This window comes from Aegilops tauschii, chromosome 6, assembly GCF_002575655.3.
Source record: "Aegilops tauschii subsp. strangulata cultivar AL8/78 chromosome 6, Aet v6.0, whole genome shotgun sequence".
Lineage (NCBI taxonomy): Eukaryota > Viridiplantae > Streptophyta > Magnoliopsida > Poales > Poaceae > Aegilops > Aegilops tauschii.
In genome coordinates this window covers 281,523,799-281,544,418 of record NC_053040.3, presented here as the reverse complement: position 1 = coordinate 281,544,418, position 20,620 = coordinate 281,523,799, and the positions used below count along the sequence as shown (strand labels likewise).

The 20,620-nt window shown below is 49.5% G+C and overlaps 1 protein-coding gene across 1 annotated transcript; it reads right to left on the bottom strand.

Annotated features, from left to right (window-relative positions):
- Nucleotides 1–5,454: 5,454 nt before the first annotated feature.
- On the bottom strand, nt 5,455–6,449 carry LOC109738911 (photosynthetic NDH subunit of lumenal location 2, chloroplastic). Its single transcript, XM_020298008.4, has 2 exons — nt 5,761–6,449; nt 5,455–5,658 (listed from the first exon to the last, which is right to left on the bottom strand). The coding sequence occupies exons 1-2, from the start codon at nt 6,298–6,300 to the stop codon at nt 5,560–5,562; spliced, it is 639 nt and encodes a 212-aa protein (XP_020153597.1). The 5' UTR covers nt 6,301–6,449; the 3' UTR covers nt 5,455–5,559.
- Between the last annotated feature and the right edge of the window lie 14,171 nt (nt 6,450–20,620).

Here is a 20,620-nt window from a genome sequence, read left to right as displayed (position 1 = left end):
TCCTCCTGGCCGGACTCATCGGAGGACACCACCACCGAGGCCCCAGTGGGCGCCGGCGGCACGAGCCCGCACTCATTGAAGACGGGCATGGCGGCAGTGATCTTCGCCCCATCCGGGCGGTGGTATAGCGGAAGATTGGTATCAGGCGGGTACCCCTGGTCCTCCCCGACCAGGAAGCAGGTGGCCTTGTCCAGCTCCTCGTCGGACAAGGCATCCGGGCGTAGGCGGAGGTCGCCTCCTTCGTCCGTGAGCTTCCACAAGGGGCGCGAGCGCGCCTGGAGCGGAGCCAGGCGCTCCGCCAGGAACTCCTTGACGATCATGGCCCCTGTCAGCTTCTCCGCCTTCGGGTCGTTAGGCTCCAGGTCAACCGCCATCCTCCTCACCATCTGCTCCGCCCGGGGGTTGGTGAGCTTCGCGCTGTTCCATCCCTCGTGAGGGGTTGGCATCCCCGTCGGCAGCACCAGCCGAGGGTAGGGGCTCTTGGCATCCATGAGGACCCACTTGTTCCTGAAGCCATCCACCTTCTTCCCAGCTCTCGAGATTGCATTGGCCCCATTGGCCGTGACAAAGTTGGCGCATCCCGAGCTCTGGCCCTCCTTGTTTCGAGATAGAAGAAGTGGCGAAGAAGCGACACGGATGACATCACCCCCATGAATGCTTCGCAGTAAAAGGCGAAGATCGATAGGAGGAGTACGGAGTTGGGATGAAGATGAAGGGCGAGGAGCTTGTAATGGCGGAGGACGGCATAGAAAAATTCAGAGAAAGGGGGGACCATCCCCGCAAAGACACTGTGCATGAAGAAGGGGTAGAATGTACTACCCGAGGCCTCCGGTTCGGCGGAGCCGGCCCGAGGCGCGGTCTCTCCCCCCTCGTTCCTGTCACCCGCCGCCATCAAGAGCGCGGCGGCGAGGTTCTTCTCCGAGACTATGGACGCGCCCAATGCGGGATCGAACCAGGAGCTCGAGCGTGCGGCCTTAGCCTTGTCGGTGGCCATAGGCTGCAACCTCGGGGAAAAGTTTCGAGGGATCTGGAGTCTCGTTGGGCAAGAAGGAGAAGGGGATCTGGAGCAAGACGAAGGGAGAGCAATGAAAGCCCTGTGGCGGGCGCCAGCCTTTTTGTCAGGAAAGGACGGTTGCCGAGGAAGCGTGGGGAAGCAGAGGCGCCCACGTCCCATCACTCGCCACGTGTAAATCAAGACCGCAGGTGGTTGGGGCCTGTGGCGCTCCGTACTTGCCCTTTGGCTTCGCCTCAAAGCCAAGATCGAGCGCGGCTTGGGCCCGGGGGCTACTGTCGGCGTTCTAGGACCGGGGGTGCCCAGACTTGCCTGCCTGCGGCCCGTGGCGTGGCTCCATCAACGGCCCGGTATGGCCCAGCTTCAGCAGCAACAACTCAAGACCCTTGCGAGGGGCCAAGCTTCGCGAGGCAGACGACATCAAGACCTCCCTGGGGGCAGCCTCCCTAGGTTGGCTCCCGAGGAGCGGAGATATCAATGCAGGGTGCAGCTCGTGAGGTTCGCATGACATGAGCCATGACGACCAAGGAAAGGCGGGCGCCAGCGGGCGCAGCGTACCAGTCTCCTCTTTGGTGCTAAGGAGGCAATCACAGGCGTGGGGTCCCGAGGCATCAGGAAAAGGTTTCCATATTGGTGCAACAAGACCAAGACCGCTAGGACGACAGGACGGAGGTCATCGTGGAGCCCACGGTAGCGCCACCACCAGAGCCTTTGGCAGGCGAAGACTACTTTTGTGAGGATAGCTTGTACTAGTTGTCTCCCTTCAAAATTGGCCGTTGTGGGATCCCTTCCCGCCTAACATTTGGGAAGAGGACCGAGGCCACTATATATAGTACTTAGCCACCACCATAGCAAGCATCTGGAGGACGGATTATTCATATCATCCTCACACCCACCAGCTCATTGAGCCCAAGAACACCTCACCTCCTGAGGTTGTTCATCCACTGTACGAGTTCATCCTCAACCCCTCGAGGCAATCCACCACAAAGTTGGAGTAGGGTATTACACCGCAAGGTGGCCCGAACCAGGATAAATCTCTGTGTCTCTCATTCTTCTGGTCCGTCGAGCTAGGACGTGGGATCATTTAGCGAACGAGCTGAGGGGAGAGTGTTCTTCGTGCGCACCCCAGAGTTCGAACCTCTCAAGGGTCTAAGGAACTCGTAATCCGGCATCATCCCCGCCATTTGTCGAGGCCTCGGGGGCTTCGATGGTGTTCATCAGGAGCTAGGGACCATCCGACGCCCGCTCCATCCCTTCAGAATGGGGCGGCGCACCCCGGAAGTTCAGGGTCCTTTCTGAGGCGGCCAATGCTGGCCCCGGCGTCAGCATGGGAGGCAGCGGCGGCCATCGCCACCACCTTCGTCGAATCGGCGCCCGCCTCGGCTATAGGTGCGCCGGATGCTAAGGAGCGACTTCTGTGGGGTGCCTCCGAAGCGTACAGTGGTGTCCCCCAGGCATGAGGCTTCCTTCGGCGCCCGATGAGGGCAAGGTCGTTTCGTGCCCTGCACCCCCACCAGGAGGCGGCAAAGTCACCCGACCCCCCTGCCCGGGCTTGGCGTCTTGAGGAAGCGTGCTGCCCCCGCACGCCCCGGCAGAGGCGAGCGGCGAAAGGGCGTCGGCTGGGCGTGGGGGCTCCGTTGTCCTCTTTCCTGAAGGAGTTTTCCCGGGGCCCCTCTTGGCCTTCAGGGAGCAGTCCCCACTGATCGAAGTGTGGCATCCGCCCCGCGTAGGCCTCTTTTCTCGTGTAGTTATACAGGGGGTACCCTTGCCTGGGGAGCTCGTTTGCCTCTCCGCCGATCAGGACTCGAAGAATTCCGCTTAACGCCTCAGGGAGCAGGCGCCCTGCTTGGAGCCACATGGTTTGTTTTGGGCTGGTGAAGGTCCACATGGGGCGGGAGTGGCGTTGGAGGGGGGCGATCCGCCGGCGGAGGAATTCCCTCACCACCATCGTCACTGTCACTCCTGCCGCCCTCGGGTCAGCCATCCTCGCTATGACCCATGACAGCCTTGGGTCATTGAGCCTCTCGTGCCCCCATCCAGAGCTCACCACCGCCGGGGAAGACAGAGTCTCCAGTAGGGACCTGAACTGGGCCACATCCATGTACACCCATTGCCGCGTGAAGCGTTCCACCTCATGGTTAATCTCCATGTCGATGCCATCACCGGCCATCACACCCACGGCATAGAGCGACATGCATCCAGAGCGCTGCGGTGGTGGTTAGCCGGAGGCAGAAGAAATGGCGGAGTAGCGCCACCCAGGGAGTCACACCCACAAAGGCTTCGCATAGGAAGGCAAAGCCTAAAAGGAGGAGGACGGATTTTTGGTCTAGGAGTAGCGCATGCACCTAGTAGTGCGAGAGGACGGCATTGAAGAAGTCCGAGAATGGGGGGAGCAAGCCAGAGAAGATCGCGGGAAGATGAAAATTCATTGGAGTCTTCCACGATCAACGGGTGGACCTTGTCGAGCCCTTCGAGATTGAGCACCGTGGACCGGCCCAGGGCAGACTCTGGTCCCGCTCGCCTGTCTGCCACGGCCGCTGCCTTGCCCTTCTTGCCCTGCGGCGCCATGGCAGCAGTGGGACGAGAGCGGCGTGGGTCTGGCAGAGGAGAAGCATGCCTGCCCGAGAAGGAAGGAGACGGAGGACAGGTGCGTGGGAAGGCGATGCTGGTCGCGTAACCAGCGGTGGCCAACTTTATGTCAGACAGACGATTATGGAGGCGCTGTGGGAAAGTGGGGGCGTCCCGCGTCCCGTTATGCGCCACATGTCGAGCCTGGCTCGCAGGCGGTTGGGGCCCGCGTAGGTTCGCCCCGTCTCCCGGGGGCTACTGTTGGGCCTTTGGAACTGGGGGTACCTAGGCCCGTCTGCCTGCGGCCCATCCCGTGGCACCATCAGAAGGCCCGGCGCGGCCAAGCTTCAAGGCTTCACGAGCAAGACCCTCACGAGGGCCCCCGCCTCGTGAGGCAAACGTCAGCAAGGGTCGCCAAGAGCTCCTGAGGGCCTCACGCAGGGCGGCCTCCCAAAGCTTCCTCCCATGGCTCCTCGCAGGGCGGATATCTCTAGGCTCGCCAAGCCCGCCTCGCGCTGCACGTGGGTGACGCGAGCCACGACAAGCGGCGCGAAGAGCCATGCCAGAAGGCGCGGATAAGGATGCTTTCCTCTTTCGTACTAAGGAGGCAAGGACAGCGTGCGGGTTCCTGAAGCAATCCTCAAAGGTTGCCACTTTGGTGCAAGAAGACCAGGACAGCGGGCTCGCCAGGACAGAGTTCATCACCGAGCCCACCACCGCGTCATGGCAGGAAGCTTTGGCAGGCGAAGACCACGTTTAGTCAGGATAGGATGTACATCTGTCCCCCTTCAAAATTGGCCGTTGGCAACCTTTCCCGCCTAGAGTTTTCGTGGGAGGAGGACCGAGGCCAGTATTAGTATAGGCTAGATGCCACCATAGAGAGGGTCGAATCCTGAGCCCTCCCGAGGCAATTCATCTTCCTTGTACACTCATATTCATCTTCCTTCGCGAGGCAGTCCACCACAATGCAGGAGTAGGGTCTTACACCGCAAGGTGGCCTGAACCTGGGTAAACTGTTGTGTTTGTTGTTCGTCTTCCTTTTCGCTCAAGCATATCGGAGCGTCGTCGTGAGGCAATGGGCAGAGAACTAGAGTTTGGCGTGGTTCTTCAAGCACGCCCCAGAGTTCGAACCTTTCTTGGGTCCCCGGAGCCCAGATTCCGATAATATTTTCTTTGGATGTGTCTTGGCCAAGATGGCCTGATGTTGCATTAGTTCCTAGATGGGGGTGTCCTGGGAACCCAATTCCTTTTGCAGAGCTCCATGTGCTTACCTCTGGGCTCCAGGGCCAAAACAAACATTTATTCTGGTTGGGGTTTGCTACTCTGTATTGGGCTTTGTAGACAACCAAGAATAAATTTATCATTGAGCATCTGTTCTTTAACAAGCCCGCTGACGGTCTATTTAAAATGTGTATGTTCTTGCAGCAGTGGAGATTATTGACTAAGGTTGCTGATTGGGATGCTCTGAAGGTGCTGATTGAGAAAGTTCGAGCTTTTGCCGTTTCCCCGACTCCGCAAAATCCTGATGGTCGGGCTCATTCCTAACCGCGCTTCTCCTTCCTGTTAGTTTGTTGCCTTTTTGGCATGCATGCCGTGACTGTGTTGGTCTGCGTGCCGAGGTTGTTGGCCTTGATACTATGGTTTACTGTTTCGTTGGTTGCTTGCTCTGTTTCATACTCTGTTTAATGACTTTATCTATAAAGTCGGACGTATGCCTTTTCTTTAAAAAAACCCTCCATAAACCGGGAAGCAACCAGGAAAGCGTCATCTAGTACTCCCTGCGTCCGAAAAAATTTGTCCCTCAAATGGATGTATCTAGAAGTGCATACAAGTTTTTTCGGACGGGGAGTATATGCATAATTGCTGAAGCAACATGGCAATTCATATCATCATATTTATGGTATATCGGTAAATATTGACACTTCACGGAAGGGATCGACGGGGATACATTCCTAGACCTACAAACACAGTATATACGATCATCCAAGGAACTCTGCCACGTCATCCAGCGACTTCAGGGTCTTCTCATAGTAGAGGTACGACTCGTACACCTTCGGAGTCCGCACAAACCGGTCGAACTGCACGGCAACTTCATCAGAATGAAATACAGTATCTATCCAGAAAATTAACAAATAAACTGTTGCGCACAAGTTCAACGTCAAGACAAAAAAGGTTCTAACCTCGGTCATATTGTCGACGAGCTCGTTAGCGACGAGGATGTACTCGGGGCGGCGCGGCTCGGGGACACCGGCCATGGCAGTGGTGAGGTCGAGGTCGAGGTACTTGGACTTGAGCCGCACGTAGAACAGTACGTACTTCCAGGACATGGTCTCCAGCATTGGCCGAAGCGTCCGCATCCCCTCCGCCGTTTGCCGGATGCGCGCCGCGGCCTCCTCCGTGGTCAGCCCGGGCTCGAAGAACCTCTCTCTGACATACGACCTCGTGCCCCACCTCGGCACGGTTCCCGGGGGCGCCAATGCCCGCACCGCGGCCATGGCTGGGTGCGGCGCCGCGGGTCGCCGGGCGGAAAGTGCCGCCGTTGCGACCATTGCCGTTGACGCGGCGACCGCGAGCCGGCGCGTGGACGACTGCGTCAGGTGGGCGCGCTTGTCGGCGCCATCCGGAGACGACGGCGAGCGACGGTTCGATGGGGACGGAGAAGCCGAGGACGATGTGGTAGTGCTGGAGCACAGGATGAGGTGCTTGACAAGGGTGGCCATTGCCGGCGAAGATCAGTTAGTGGAGTGGAGTATGTCCGAACGAGGGTGAGGTTCTTTTGGTGTCCAGGTCCAGGAGATTATTTTCTTGAGGTTGGAGGAAAGGGTGTGGCTGTGTGAGTCGAATGGTAGGGATAATATCCACTTTGTTTTCTATAGGGCCGTTGAGAGAGAGAAGTTGAGATGATGGCTAGAGATGCGTGCATTTCTTGTGGTTTGAGGTTCATAGGAGATATTCGACGACGATGCTACTCCCTCCATCCATATATATACATAGTCTAATGTGTTTCTAAGATTGTCCTTTACAATTGATATGATTAATAGTATATGAGTTGTATAATGTTTTTTTTTCAAGAGTACGTCTAAGGCGTATCATATTTTTGTAGAAGGCAGAATTTGATTACAAGACGACTACAACTCGCTGCAAACAACAAGTGCAGTACGAACTCCAAACCAAGGCACGTTCGAAGACAGCCACCGACAGCACAACTACAAAGCAAAAGGGTCTGCCCTAGACTAATCACCAAGGCCACATCTCGACGCGGTCACCTCCGGAGAATAACAACTCCCACGGTAACTCCCATGTCAATGCACCATCCACTCTTGGTGTCGAGAAGGAGGTGGCAAATGAATGGTGGGACATGGAAAGTCCCGAAAAAGGCACCGTCTTGGATTCCACGGCGACGACGTACATTCCGCCGCTCAAGATCAATCTTGGACAACAACGATCACCGATGGAATGCTACATTGGACCTCAAAGCCGTGTCTCCAAACAAGATACTCCCTACAAAGGAACAACGTCGAGGACGTCGCCGCCACGCCGATCCGACTCTGAATCTAGGCTTTCGCCCGGAGACAAGTACCAACTCCGAATGAGAACAAGGGAGATGCCGACACACCTCGACGATGCCTCCAAGGAGCGGAGCGACACCTACGGGCGCCGTCGCCGCCAGCCCGATAGAAACCGGGCAGGACTTTCATCCGTATCGTCGCACATCTCCGGCCTCTTAGGATTGGGACAAGCACCGTCCATGTAGCCTTGCATCGCCGCGATCGAAGCTCTTTGTCGTCGTAGTCACAAAGACGTAGTCCCTGACATCCAGCACAACAGAGGAGCAAGGTCCATCTTCCACCTCGAACCCGGAAAGGATCCGCAGCCTCCAAACACCTCCAGCACGAGCAGGCTACGGTTGACACCAACTCCAGGCGACATCCACGCAGCAGTCCAGCCCCACTGACCTAGATCGGGCCCGTGAAGGCCCAGATCTAGTCCACACCATCCCCTCTCGCTCCCATGCCGGCGCCACCAGGGAAGCACCACCGCGTGCCCACAGACGCGGAGGTGGCCGACCTCTGCTCGCCAGGGCTCTCCCTGGCAGAAAACCTCAGCACCGCCTCCAATCCCGGGGACTCGCACCGTTACCGCCAGGCAGCACCGTCACACCACCTGCCTCCTCGCCTCCGCCGCCGACCTCGCCGAGCTCCGCCGCTCCTCCAGGCATCCTGTTGTGCGCCGGTGCAGACCACTACTTCCCTGCGCTGTCATTCGCTCCCCACCCCTGCGCCGCCTAATAGATGTCCCGCATCCGCGCGAAGGGAGCCCATCGGGGCCCGCCATCCTCACTCGCCACCCTCGACGGCCGGGCGCGGCCACGGCTGCCAGCGCCGGCGGCGGCAGCGGCCTCAGGAAGGAGATCTGCTTGCTTTTTAGCTAGGGTTTGGTGGCCCCCAGAGCGTCCCACGCAAGCCGCCCGGTAGGTTACTTTTCCCAAGTATTATGTGAGTTGTATAAGGTGAAAATTATATCATTGGAAGCTCCTTTCACGTACGAATTTGACTATATGCTTTGTGTAAGTTGCATGTCATATATTATGGCTCAAACATGTGGTCAAAATTAGTGTCGAAAAATGCATTAAGCCCTATATAGATGGATAGAAGGAGTAACGAAAATTCTAGGGGCATGCTGAAGGAAATATACCCTAGAGGCAATAATAAAGTTATTATTTATTTCCTTATATCATGATAAATATTTATTATTCATGCTAGAATGGTATTAACCGGAAACATGATACTTGTGTGAATACATAGACAAACAAAGTGTCACAAGTATGCCTCTACTTGACTAGCTCGTTGATCAAAGATGGTTATGTTCCCTGGCCATGGACATGAGTTGTTATTTGACTAACGGGATCACATCATTAGGAGAATGATGTGATTGACTTGACCCATTCCGTTAGCTTAGCTCTTGATCGTTTAGTATTCTGCTATTGCTTTCTTCATGACTTATACATGTTCCTATGACTATGAGATTATGCAACTCCCGTTTACCGGAGGAACACTTTGTGTGCTACCAAACGTCACAATGTAACTGGGTGGTTATAAAGGTGCTCTACAGGTTTCTCCAAAGGTACTTGTTGGGTTGGCGTATTTCGAGATTAGGATTTGTCACTCCGATTGTCGCAGAGGTATCTCTGGGCCCACTCGGTAATGCACATCACTATAAGCTTTGCAAGCATTGTAACTAATGAGTTAGTTGCGTGATGATGTATTACGGAACGAGTAAAGAGACTTGCCGGTAACGAGATTGAACTAGGTATTGAGATACCGATGATCGAATCTCGGGCAAGTAACATACCGATGACAAAGGGAACAACGTATGTTGTTATGCGGTTTGACCGATAAAGATCTTCGTAGAATATGTAGGAGCCAATATGAGCATCTAGGTTCCGCTATTGGTTATTGACTGGAGACGTGTCTCGGTCATGTCTACATAGTTCTCGAACCCGTAGGGTCCGCACGCTTAAAGTTAGATGACGATCGGTATTATGAGTTTTGTGTTTTGATGTACCGAAGGAAGTTCGGAGTCCCGGATATGATCACGGACATGACGAGGAGCCTCGAAATGGCCGAGACATAAAGATCGATATATTGGACGACTATGTTCGGACATCGGAATGGTTTCGGGGAGTTTCGGACATATACTCGAGTACCTGGGGGTTACCGGAACCCCCCGGGGAGTTTAATGGGCCAGGATGGGCCTTAGTGGAGAAGAGGAGGGGCGGCTAGGGCTGGCCGCGCGCCGCCTCCCCCTCTAGTCCTAATTGGACAAGGTGGGGGGCGGCGCCCCCTTTCCTTCCCCCTCTCTCCTTCCCTTCCTTTCCCCCTCCTACCCCAACTTGGAAAGGAGGGAGTCCTACTCCCGGTGGGAGTAGGACTCCTCCTTGGCGCGCCCTCCTCCTGGCCACCAGCCTCCTCCCCCTCATCCTTTATATACGGGGGCAGGGGGGCACCTCTAGACACACAAGTTGATCTGTTGATCTATTCCATCCGTGTGCGGTGCCCCCCTCCACCATATTCCACCTCGGTCATATCGTAGCGGTGCTTAGGCGAAGCCCTGCGTCGGTAGCAACATCATCACCGTCACCACGCCGTCATGCTGACGGAACTCTCCCGTGAAGCTCTGCTGGATCGGAGTTCGCTGGACGTCATCGAGATGAACGTGTGTTGAACTGGGAGGTGCCGTACGTTCGGTGCTTGGATCGGTCGGATCGTGCAGACGTACGACTATATCAATCGCGTTGTGCTAACGCTTCCGCTTTCGGTCTACGAGGGTACGTGGACAAGACTCTCCCCTCTCGTTGCTATGCATCACCATGATTCTGTGTGTGTGTAGGAATTTTTTTGAAATTACTACGTTCCCCAACAGTGGCATCCGAGCCTGGTTTTATGCGTAGATGTTATATGCACGAGTAGAACACAAGTGAGTTGTTGGCAATACAAGTCATACTACTTACCAGCATGTCACACTTTGGTTCGGCGGTATTGTTGGATGAAGCGGCCCGGACCGACATTACGCGTACGCTTACGCGAGACTGGTTCTACCGACGTGCTTTGCACACAGGTGGCTGGCGGGTGTCAGTTTCTCCAACTTTAGTTGAACCGAGTGTGGCTACGCCCTGTCTTTGAGAAGGTTAAAACAACACTAACTTGACGACCTATCGTTGTGGTTTTGATGCGTAGGTAAGAACGGTTCTTGCTCAGCCCGTAGCAGCCACGTAGAACTTGCAACAACAAAGTAGAGGACGTCCAACTTGTTTTTGCAGGGCATGTTGTGATGTGATATGGTCAAGACATGATGCTATATTTTATTGTATGAGATGATCATGTTTTGTAACCGAGTTATCGGCAACTGGCAGGAGCCATATGGTTGTCGCTTTATTGTATGCAATGCAATCGCCCTGTAATGCTTTACTTTATCACTGAGCGGTAGCGATAGTCGTAGAAGCATAAGTCGGGGAGACGACAACGATGCTACGATGGAGATCAAGGTGCCACACCGGTGATGATGGTGATCATGACGGTGCTTCAGAGATGGAGATCACAAGCACAAGATGATGATGGCCATATCATATAACTTATATTGATTGCATGTCATGTTTATATTTTATGCATCTTATTTTGCTTTGATTGACGGTAGCATTATAAGATGATCTCTCACTAAAATTTCAAGATAAAAGTGTTCTCCCTGAGTATGCATCGTTGCGAATGTTCTTCGTGCTGACACACCACGTGATGATCGGGTGTGATAAGCTCTACGTTCAAATACAACGGGTGCAAAACAGTTGCACACGCAGAATACTCAGGTTAAACTTGACGAGCCTAGCATATGCAGATATGGCCTCGGAACACTGAGACCGAAAGGTCGAGCGTGAATCATATAGTAGATATGATCAACATAGTGATGTTCACCACTGAAAACTACTCCATCTCATGTGATGATCGGACATGGTTTAGTTGATTTGGATCACGTGATCACTTAGATGATTAGAGGGATGTCTATCTAAGTGGGAGTTCTTAAGTAATATGATTAATTGAACTTAAATTTATCATGAACTTAGTACCTGATAGTATTTTGCTTGTCTATGTTGATTGTAGATAGATGGCCCGTGCTGTTGTTCCGTGGAATTTTAGTGTGTTCCTTGAGAAAGCAAAGTTGAAAGATGATTGTAGCAATTACACGGACTGGGTCCGTAACTTGAGGATTATCCTCATCGCTGCACAGAAGAATTACATCCTGGAAGCACCTCTAGGTGCCAGACCTGCTGCAGGAGCAACACCAGATGTTATGAATGTCTGGCAGAGCAAAGCTGATGACTACTCGATAGTTCAGTGTGCCATACTTTACGGCTTAGAACCGGGACTTCAGCGACGTTTTGAACGTCATGGAGCATATGAGATGTTCCAAGAGTTGAAGTTAATATTTCAAGCAAATGCCGGGATTGAGAGATATGAAGTCTCCAATAAGTTCTACAGATGCAAGATGGAAGAGAATAGTTCTGTCAGTGAACATATACTCAGAATGTCTGGGTATAACAATCACTTGATTCAACTGGGAGTTAATCTTCCGGATGATAGTGTCATTGACAGAATTCTTCAATCACTGCCACCAAGCTACAAGAGCTTCGTGATGAACTATAATATGCAAGGGATGGATAAGACGATTCCCGAGCTCTTCGCAATGCTAAAGGCTGCGGAGGTAGAAATCAAGAAGGAGCATCAAGTGTTGATGGTCAACAAGACCACCAGTTTCAAGAAAAAGGGCAAATGAAAGAAGAAGGGGAAGTTCAAGAAGAACAGCAAACAAGTTGCTGCTCAAGAGAAGAAACCCAAGTCTGGACCTAAGCCTGAGACTGAGTGCTTCTACTGTAAGCAGACTGGTCACTGGAAGCGGAACTGCCCCAAGTATTTGGCGGATAAGAAGGATGGCAAGGTGAACAAAGGTATATGTGATATACATGTTATTGATGTGTACCTTACTAATGCTCGCAGTAGTACCTGGGTATTTGATACTGGTTCTGTTGCTAATATTTGCAACTCGAAACAGGGGCTACGGATTAAGCGAAGATTGGCTAAGGATGAGGTGACGATGCGCGTGGGAAATGGTTCCAAAGTCGATGTGATCGCGGTCGGCACGCTACCTCTACATCTACCTTCGGGATTAGTTTTAGACCTAAATAATTGTTATTTGGGGCCAGCGTTGAGCATGAACATTATATCTGGATCTTGTTTGATGCGAGACGGTTATTCATTTAAATCAGAGAATAATGGTTGTTCTATTTATATGAGTAGTATCTTTTATGGTCATGCACCCTTGAAGAGTGGTCTATTTTTGTTGAATCTCGATAGTAGTGATACACATATTCATAATATTGAAGCCAAAAGATGCAGAGTTGATAATGATAGTGCAACTTATTTGTGGCACTGCCGTTTAGGTCATATTGGTGTAAAGCGCATGAAGAAACTCCATACTGATGGACTTTTGGAATCAGTTGATTATGAATCACTTGGTACTTGCGAACCATGCCTCATGGGCAAGATGACTAAAATGCCGTTCTCCAGAACGATGGAGCGAGCAACAGATTTGTTGGAGATCATACATACTGATGTATGTGGTCCAATGAACGTTGAGGCTCGCGGCGGGTATCGTTATTTTCTCACCTTCACAGATGATTTGAGCAGATATAGTTATATCTACTTAATGAGACATAAGTCTGAAACATTTGAAAAGTTCAAAGAATTTCAGACTGAAGTGGAAAATCATCATAACAAGAAAATAAAGTTTCTAGGATTTGATCGTGGAGGAGAATATTTGAGTTACGAGTTTGGTTTACATTTGAAACAATGCGGAATAGTTTCGCAACTCACGCCACCCGGAACACCATAGCGTAATGGTGTGTCCGAACGTCGTAATCGTACTTTACTAGATATGGTGCGATCTATGATGTCTCTTACTGATTTACCGCTATCATTTTGGGGTTATGCTTTAGAGACGGCTGCATTCACGTTAAATAGGGCACCATCGAAATCTGTTGAGACGACGCCTTATGAACTGTGGTTTGGCAAGAAACCAAAGTTGACGTTTATTAAAGTTTGGGGCTGCGATGCTTATGTGAAAAAGCTTCAACCTGATAAGCTCGAACCCAAATCGGAGAAATGTGTCTTCATAGGATACCCAAAGGAAACTGTTGGGTACATCTTCTATCACAGATCTGAAGGCAAGACTTTTGTTGCTAAATTTGGATCCTTTCTAGAGAAGGAGTTTCTCTCGAAAGAAGTGAGTGGGAGTAAAGTAGAACTTGATGAGGTAAATGTACCTTCTCCCTTATTGGAAAGTAGTTCATCACAGAAACCAGTTCCTGTGACACCTACACCAATTAGTGAGGAAGCTAATGATATTGATCATGAAACTTCAGATCAAGTTACTACTGAACCTCGTAGGTTAACCAGAGTAAGATCCGCACCAGAGTGGTACGGTAATCCTATTCTAGAGGTCATGTTACTAGACCATGACAAACCTACGAACTATGAGGAAGCGATGATGAGCCCAGATTCCGTAAAATGGCTTGAGGCCATGAAATCTGAGATGGGATCCATGTATGAGAACAAAGTGTGAACTTTGGTTGACTTGCCCGATGATAGGCAAGCCATTGAGAATAAATGGATCTTCAAGAAGAAGACTGACGCTGACGGTAATGTTACTGCCTATAAAGCTCGACTTGTTGCAAAAGGTTTTCGACAAGTTCAAGGGATTGACTACGATGAGACTTTCTCACCCGTAGCGATGCTTAAGTCTGTCTGAATCATGTTAGCAATTGCCGCATTTTATGATTATGAAATTTGGCAAATGGATGTCAAAGCTACATTCCTGAATGGATTTCTCGAAGAAGAGTTGTATATGATGCAACCAGAAGGTTTTGTCGATCCAAAGGGAGCTAACAAAGTGTGCAAGCTCCAGCGATCCATTTATGGACTGGTGCAAGCCTCTCAGAGTTAGAATAAACGTTTTGATAGTGTGATCAAAGCATATGGTTTTATACACACTTTTGGAGAAGCCTGTATTTACAAGAAAGTGAGTGGGAGCTCTGTAGCATTTCTGATGTTATATGTAGATGACATATTGTTGATTGGAAATGATATAGAATTTCTGGATAGCATAAAAGGATACTTCAATAAGAGATTTTCAATGAAAGACCTCGGTGAAGCTGCTTACATATTAAGCATCAAGATCTATAGAGATAGATCAAGACGCTTGATAGGACTTTCACAAAGCACATACCTTGACAAAGTTTTGAAGAAGTTCAAAATGGATCAAGCAAAGAAAGGGTTCTTGCCTGTGTTACAAGGTGTGAAGTTGAGTCAGACTCAATGCCCGACCACTTTAGAAGATAGAGATAAAATGTAAGATGTTCCCTATGCCTCAGCGATAGGCTCTATCATGTATGCAATGCTGTGTACCAGACCTGATGTGTGCCTTGCTATAAGTTTAGCAGGAAGGTACCAAAGTAATCCAGGAGTGGATCACTGGACAATGGTCAAGAACATCCTGAAATACCTTAAAAGGACTAAGGATATGTTTCTCGTTTATGGAGGTGACAAAGAGCTAGTCGTAAAAAGTTACGTCGATGCAAGGTTTGACACTGATCTGGACAATTCTAAATCGCAAACCAGATACTTGTTTACATTCAACGGTGGAGCTGTCAGTTGGTGCAGTTCTAAACAAAGCGTTGTGGTGGGATCTACGTGTGAAGCGGAGTACATAGCTGCTTCGGAAGCAGCAAATGAAGGAGTCTGGATGAAGGAGTTCATATCCAATCTTGGTGTCATACCTAGTGCATCGGGTCCAATGAAAATCTTTTGTGATAATACTGGTGCAATTGCCTTGGCAAAGGAATCCAGATTTCACAAGAGAACCAAGCACATCAAGAGACGCTTCAACTCCATCCGGGATCATGTCCAGGTGGGAGACATAGAAATTTGCAAGATACATACGGATCTGAATGTTGCAGACCCGTTGACTAAGCCTCTTCCACGAGCAAAACATGATCAGCACCAAGGCTCCATGGGTGTTAGAATCATTACTATGTAACCTAGATTATTGACTCTAGTGCAAGTGGTAGACTGAAGGAAATATGCCCTAGAGGCAATAATAAAGTTATTATTTATTTCCTTATATCATGATAAATGTTTATTATTCATGCTATAATGGTATTAACCGGAAACATGATACTTGTGTGAATACATAGACAAACAGAGTGTCACTAGTATGCCTCTACTTGACTAGCTCGTTGATCAAAGATGGTTATGTTTCCTAGCCATATACATGAGTTGTTATTTGATTAACGGGATCACATCATTAGGAGAATGATGTGATTGACTTGACCCATTCCGTTAGCTTAGTACTTGATCGTTTAGTATTCTACTATTGCTTTCTTCATGACTTATACATGTTCCTGTGACTATGAGACTATGCAACTCCCGTTTACCGAGGAACACTTTGTGTGCTACCAAACGTCACAACATAACTGGGTGGTTATAAAGGTTCTCTACAGGTGTCTCCAAAGGTACTTGTTGGGTTGGCGTATTTCGAGATTAGGATTTGTCACTCCGATTGTCGGAGAGGTATCTCTGGGCCCACTCGGTAATGCACATCACTATAAGCCTTGCAAGCATTGTAACTAATGAGTTAGTTGCGGGATGATGTATTATGGAACGAGTAAAGAGACTTTCCGGTAACGAGATTGAACTAGGTATTGAGATACCGACGATCGAATCTCGGGCAAGTAACATACCGATGACAAAGGGAACAACGTATGTTGTTACGCGGTTTGACCGATAAAGATCTTCGTAGAATATGTCGGAGCCAATATGAGCATCCAGGTTCCGCTATTGGTTATTGACTGGAGACGTGTCTCGGTCATGTCTACATAGTTCTCGAACCCGTAGGGTCCGCACGCTTAAAGTTAGATGACGATCGTTATTATGAGTTTTGTGTTTTGATGTACCGAAGGAAGTTCGGAGTCCCGGATATGATCACGGACATGAAGAGGAGTCTCGAAATGGTCGAGACATAAAGATCGATATATTGGACGACTATGTTCGGACACCGGAATGGTTTCGGGGAGTTTCGGACATATACCGGAGTACCGGGGGGTTACCGGAACCACACGGGGTGTTTAATGGGCCAAGATGGGCGTCAGTGGAGAAGAGGAGGGGCGGCTAGGGCTGGCCGCGCGCCCCTATCTCCTCTAGTCCGAATTGGACAAGGAGGGGGGCGGCACCCCCTTTCTTTCCCCCTCTCTCCTTCCCTTCCTTTCCCCCTCCTACTCCAACTACGAAAAGAGGGAGTCCTACTCCCGATGGGAGTAGGACTCCTCCCTGGTGCGCCCTCATCGTGGCCGCCGGCCTCCTCCCCCTTATCCTTTATATACGGGGGCAGGGGCACCTCTAGACACACAAGTTGATCTGTTGATCTATTCCGACCGTGTGCGGTGCCCCCCTCCACCATATTCCACCTCGATCATACCATAGCGGTGCTTAGGCGAAGCCCTGCGTAGGTAGCAACATCATCACCGTCACCACGCCGTCGTGCTGACGGAACTCTCCCGTGAAGCTCTGCTGGATCGGAGTTCGCGGGACGTCATCGAGCTGAACGTGTGCTGAACTCGGAGGTGCCGTACGTTCGGTACTTGGATCGGTCGGATCGTGAAGACATACGACTATATCAACCGCGTTGTGCTAACACTTCCGCTTTCGGTCTACGAGGGTACGTGGACAACACTCTTCCCTCTCGTTGCTATGCATCACCATGATCCTGTGTGTGCGTAGGATTTTTTTGAAATTACTACGTTCCCCAACACATGCACCTACAGAAACATCTTCAGCCTTTGATCTATGTCATGATCCGAACAGATAATCTCAGAAAAAATGGTTAAAATAGATGCAAATACTTGATCATCTTTTTTTTGAATCCTCTAAATATGAGAGAATATACACGTTTATTACGTACAAATACTTTCATGGGGTGTTGTGCTACATCTGTTCTATTACTTACCCTGTTTAACGAGTTTCTTTTTTGATAAAAGCACTTTTATTTTCTCAAAATGTATCATTAAGCGGATAAAAAGCATTATGAGTAACACTCGGCCTCTAACTATGATTCACGCGGCCAAACCCTAAAATTCTAGTAAAAAGAAATGAAACAAAACCGAGAAATCGGCAATAGTAGTCCTATGAGCTGACACTATGCCTATGTCAAAAGTGGTGATGAACCAGTCCGGAGGTTACGTTGCCAGCCACGTTGGGAAAAACCTTCGTAGCCACCTGTACCAATTGTGTTAAGACTGCCTTGAACATCAGTGGTTACTCTGTTCATTGTAGCGTAGACCACAAGTGAGTGTGTACACCAGAATATAACCTGCAGAGGAAAGCATTTTTATCATTAAAAACCAAATCATTTCTACGTAGCCAAAGCGACCAAATTAAGGCATACACTCCAACCCTTATTAGCATTTTGAACCTATTTGGAATACCGCCCAACCAATGACCAAACAAATTGCCAACACTTGTGGGTGGATACAAATTTAACGCTATTTGGATGACTGATCACATAGAGCCTGCAAACTTACATTGAAAAAGAGGTGTTTGACTTTGATTGTCTCGTCAAGAGTAGAGACAACAACACTTCTTTCTCCCTGGCCAGCTTTGCGCAAGGTTGTCTTTGATTAGCACAACTCTCCTACGAAGATACCACATTAAGATTTTACTTTTAGTGGAATCTTCGACTTCCAAATCTTCTTCTTACTACTCATCGGTACCTTAAAATGCGTGAGCAGACGGCACGTAGAGTCTACTATGAAAGAACCCGATACATTAAGGTTTGAGCGAAACACATCCAGGCCTTGTGTCAAGTTAATCGAAGCCAACTTGAGTAAAAGATTATGCCATGACAGAAATCGGGGGCCAGTCAAATCCCGCCTGATTGAAAATCACAAGAATGAGATGAGCACCTGCGCAATAGTATTATCCTTATCGCGAGTAATGATGTACAAGGCTAGATATTGTTCTCGGAGACTGGCATTGCCTACTCAGATGTCTTCCCAGAAACAAATCTATGACTCATCCTTTATCCCGAAAGACCCAACGTGAAAGAGATGTTTCCTCAACGCCATTAGGTCAGCCCAAAAGTGTGAATCTCCAGGTTTCCAATATGCCCGAGACAGCGTGTTTTGGCCTAGATCTTGTTGCGCAGCATGGTTTACCAAACACAATTCTCAGGAGGAAGTTTGAAGAACCATTTACTAAGTAGGGCCTCATTCTGAACCCGTGAGTCATGAATTCCAAGGCCACCTTGGTCTTTTGGTATTGAAAACACACTCCATTTGGTCAGCATGTATTTTTTTCACCATCTCCTTGCCAAAAAAATCTGGAACTAAAATAGTCCAGTCTTTGCAGGACCACTTCTGGGAGTTGGAATAAATAAAGCATGTAGAGAACCATATTTGTGAGGATAGAGTTAATCCAGTCGTCCTCCAACTGAGAGCAGTTTTCCTTTTCAAGTAATCAGTCGTTTCTCTAGGCCATCCTCTACATGTTTCCAATCCTCAGTAGTGAGACGCCGATAACGAATCGGTATTTAATCAGGAATTGGCCACGTGTGCGACCAAACAAGTCAGCATAATCGGCTGCCGCCTCAACGGCTTCTCCGAAGTAGAAAATTTCGCTTTTATGGAAGTTAATTTGGAGACCTCACATTTTCTCAAACCCTGAAAGAAAGAGTTTCACGTTTCGAGCCTTGCCCAGGTCATGTTCCATCAAAATAATCATGTTTTCAGCATATTGCAAAACAGAGAGGCCACCGTCCATGCAGTGTGGCATTACTCCTGCAATCTGTCCGTCCTGCTTGGCGCGTTCAATCAGAATAGCCAACATGTCAGCAACAATGTTACATAACATTGGGGACATGGGGTCACCCTACCATAGACCTTATTTTCTCTAAAAGTATACACCCTCATTCACTTTGATGGCCACACTACTCAAGTTACAAATTTTTGGATCCACTAGTAATAACCCACAAGTATAGGGGATCAATTGTAGTTTTTTCGATAAATAAGAGTGTCGAACCCAACTAGGAGCTAAAGGTAAGATTTATATTCTCTTCAAGTTCTGTCGACCACCGATACAACTCTACGCACACTTAACATTCGTTTTACCTAGAACAAGTATGAAACTATTTTCTAGGTGCGATGCTAGAACTACTTTGCAAGAATAAAACTAGCACTGCTTTTGGATGTATGCATTCAGGCTCCGAATTATGAACTAGTATTGGGAAGTTCCAGTTCAGCTGTTTGGATTGCCTTTGTATTGGAAGGTGGAAACGTACGTCAATACAGAGCATGATTTTCCCCACTTGTGCACATCGCTCCCGAATACCGAGCCTGAGGCCTCCGATTTGCTCGGAAACGCTCGCTCCCGCAAACGTACCCCTTCATCTCGCTCAGAAAACAGACGGCCGTGGAGGTCCCCCGCCACCGCCGACTGTGGAGCTCCGCCCTCGTACCACGCGCTCACTGGACTCTAAGGACGCCCCCCGGCGCCGGGGAGCAGGGAGATCTGCCGCCGCACTCGTCCCTCTGAGCCTCCCCGCCGAGGAGAGGAGCAAGGAGCTATGCACTTGTCCCTTTCTCTCGTCGCCTTCAAAGGAACCCCTCGCCGTCCATAGAGATAAAGGAGAGGAGCAGGGATCTCTGCTGCCGCCCTCATCCGGTCATCCCTCGCGCTCGCCGACCTCCAAGACCCCTCCCCAGCTGCCACTACCAGCCCCTCCACAAGCACCACGCTGACGGCGCTCTATGTTGTAAGCGCCGTTGGTAGCTCCTTCAATGCATGTCCTGCTCGCTACACAATACACATTTTCAATGTTAATATGAAGCTCTTTTTGTGAATTATTAGGTTAGTGGTGTTTAAGTATGAAGCACTATTTCTAGGTAAAATAGGTCGATGACTTAATTAGGGGATGCAATCTTGGTCAGCAGTAAGCTTTGAGCCTGAAGCACTTCCCCTTCCTTGCTATTTTCTCCCTACCTTCATATGCTCTGAATAATAGTCATATATTGTACAGATTTTGTTTTGAGGTATGTAGAACAAAGCATAATCTTCTAATTCATTTAAATGTACAAATTCGAGAGTTTGTCATCCAAACACGATTTGGTATTTTAACCTCACTAAGATTCAGTGACCCAGTTCAGTGACAACCAAACAAGTGAATTTGTATCCCTCTCCATTTCAATTTCCTTGCTGACTTGATATTCCAGCCAATGCAATACGGAGCCCTTCAATACAGACATCCAAATAGAGCGTAGGAGTAATTTGCAAGATAATAATATTTAGTTGTTTAGTAGAAAGATTTTTATAACACAAGAGAAAGATTTTGCCATAGGCAATTGATAACTAGACCGGTAATCAGTATTGCAATTTTATACGAGGA

Excerpts from the sequence above, each read along its gene's own strand:
- LOC109738911 (XM_020298008.4), bottom strand. The coding sequence starts at position 6,300 with ATGGCCACCCTTGTCAAGCACCTCATCCTGTGCTCCAGCACTACCACA. Across the intron at positions 5,659-5,760 it reads TCGTCGACAATATGACCGAG|TTCGACCGGTTTGTGCGGAC; the intron begins GTTAGAACCTTT and ends GTTGCCGTGCAG.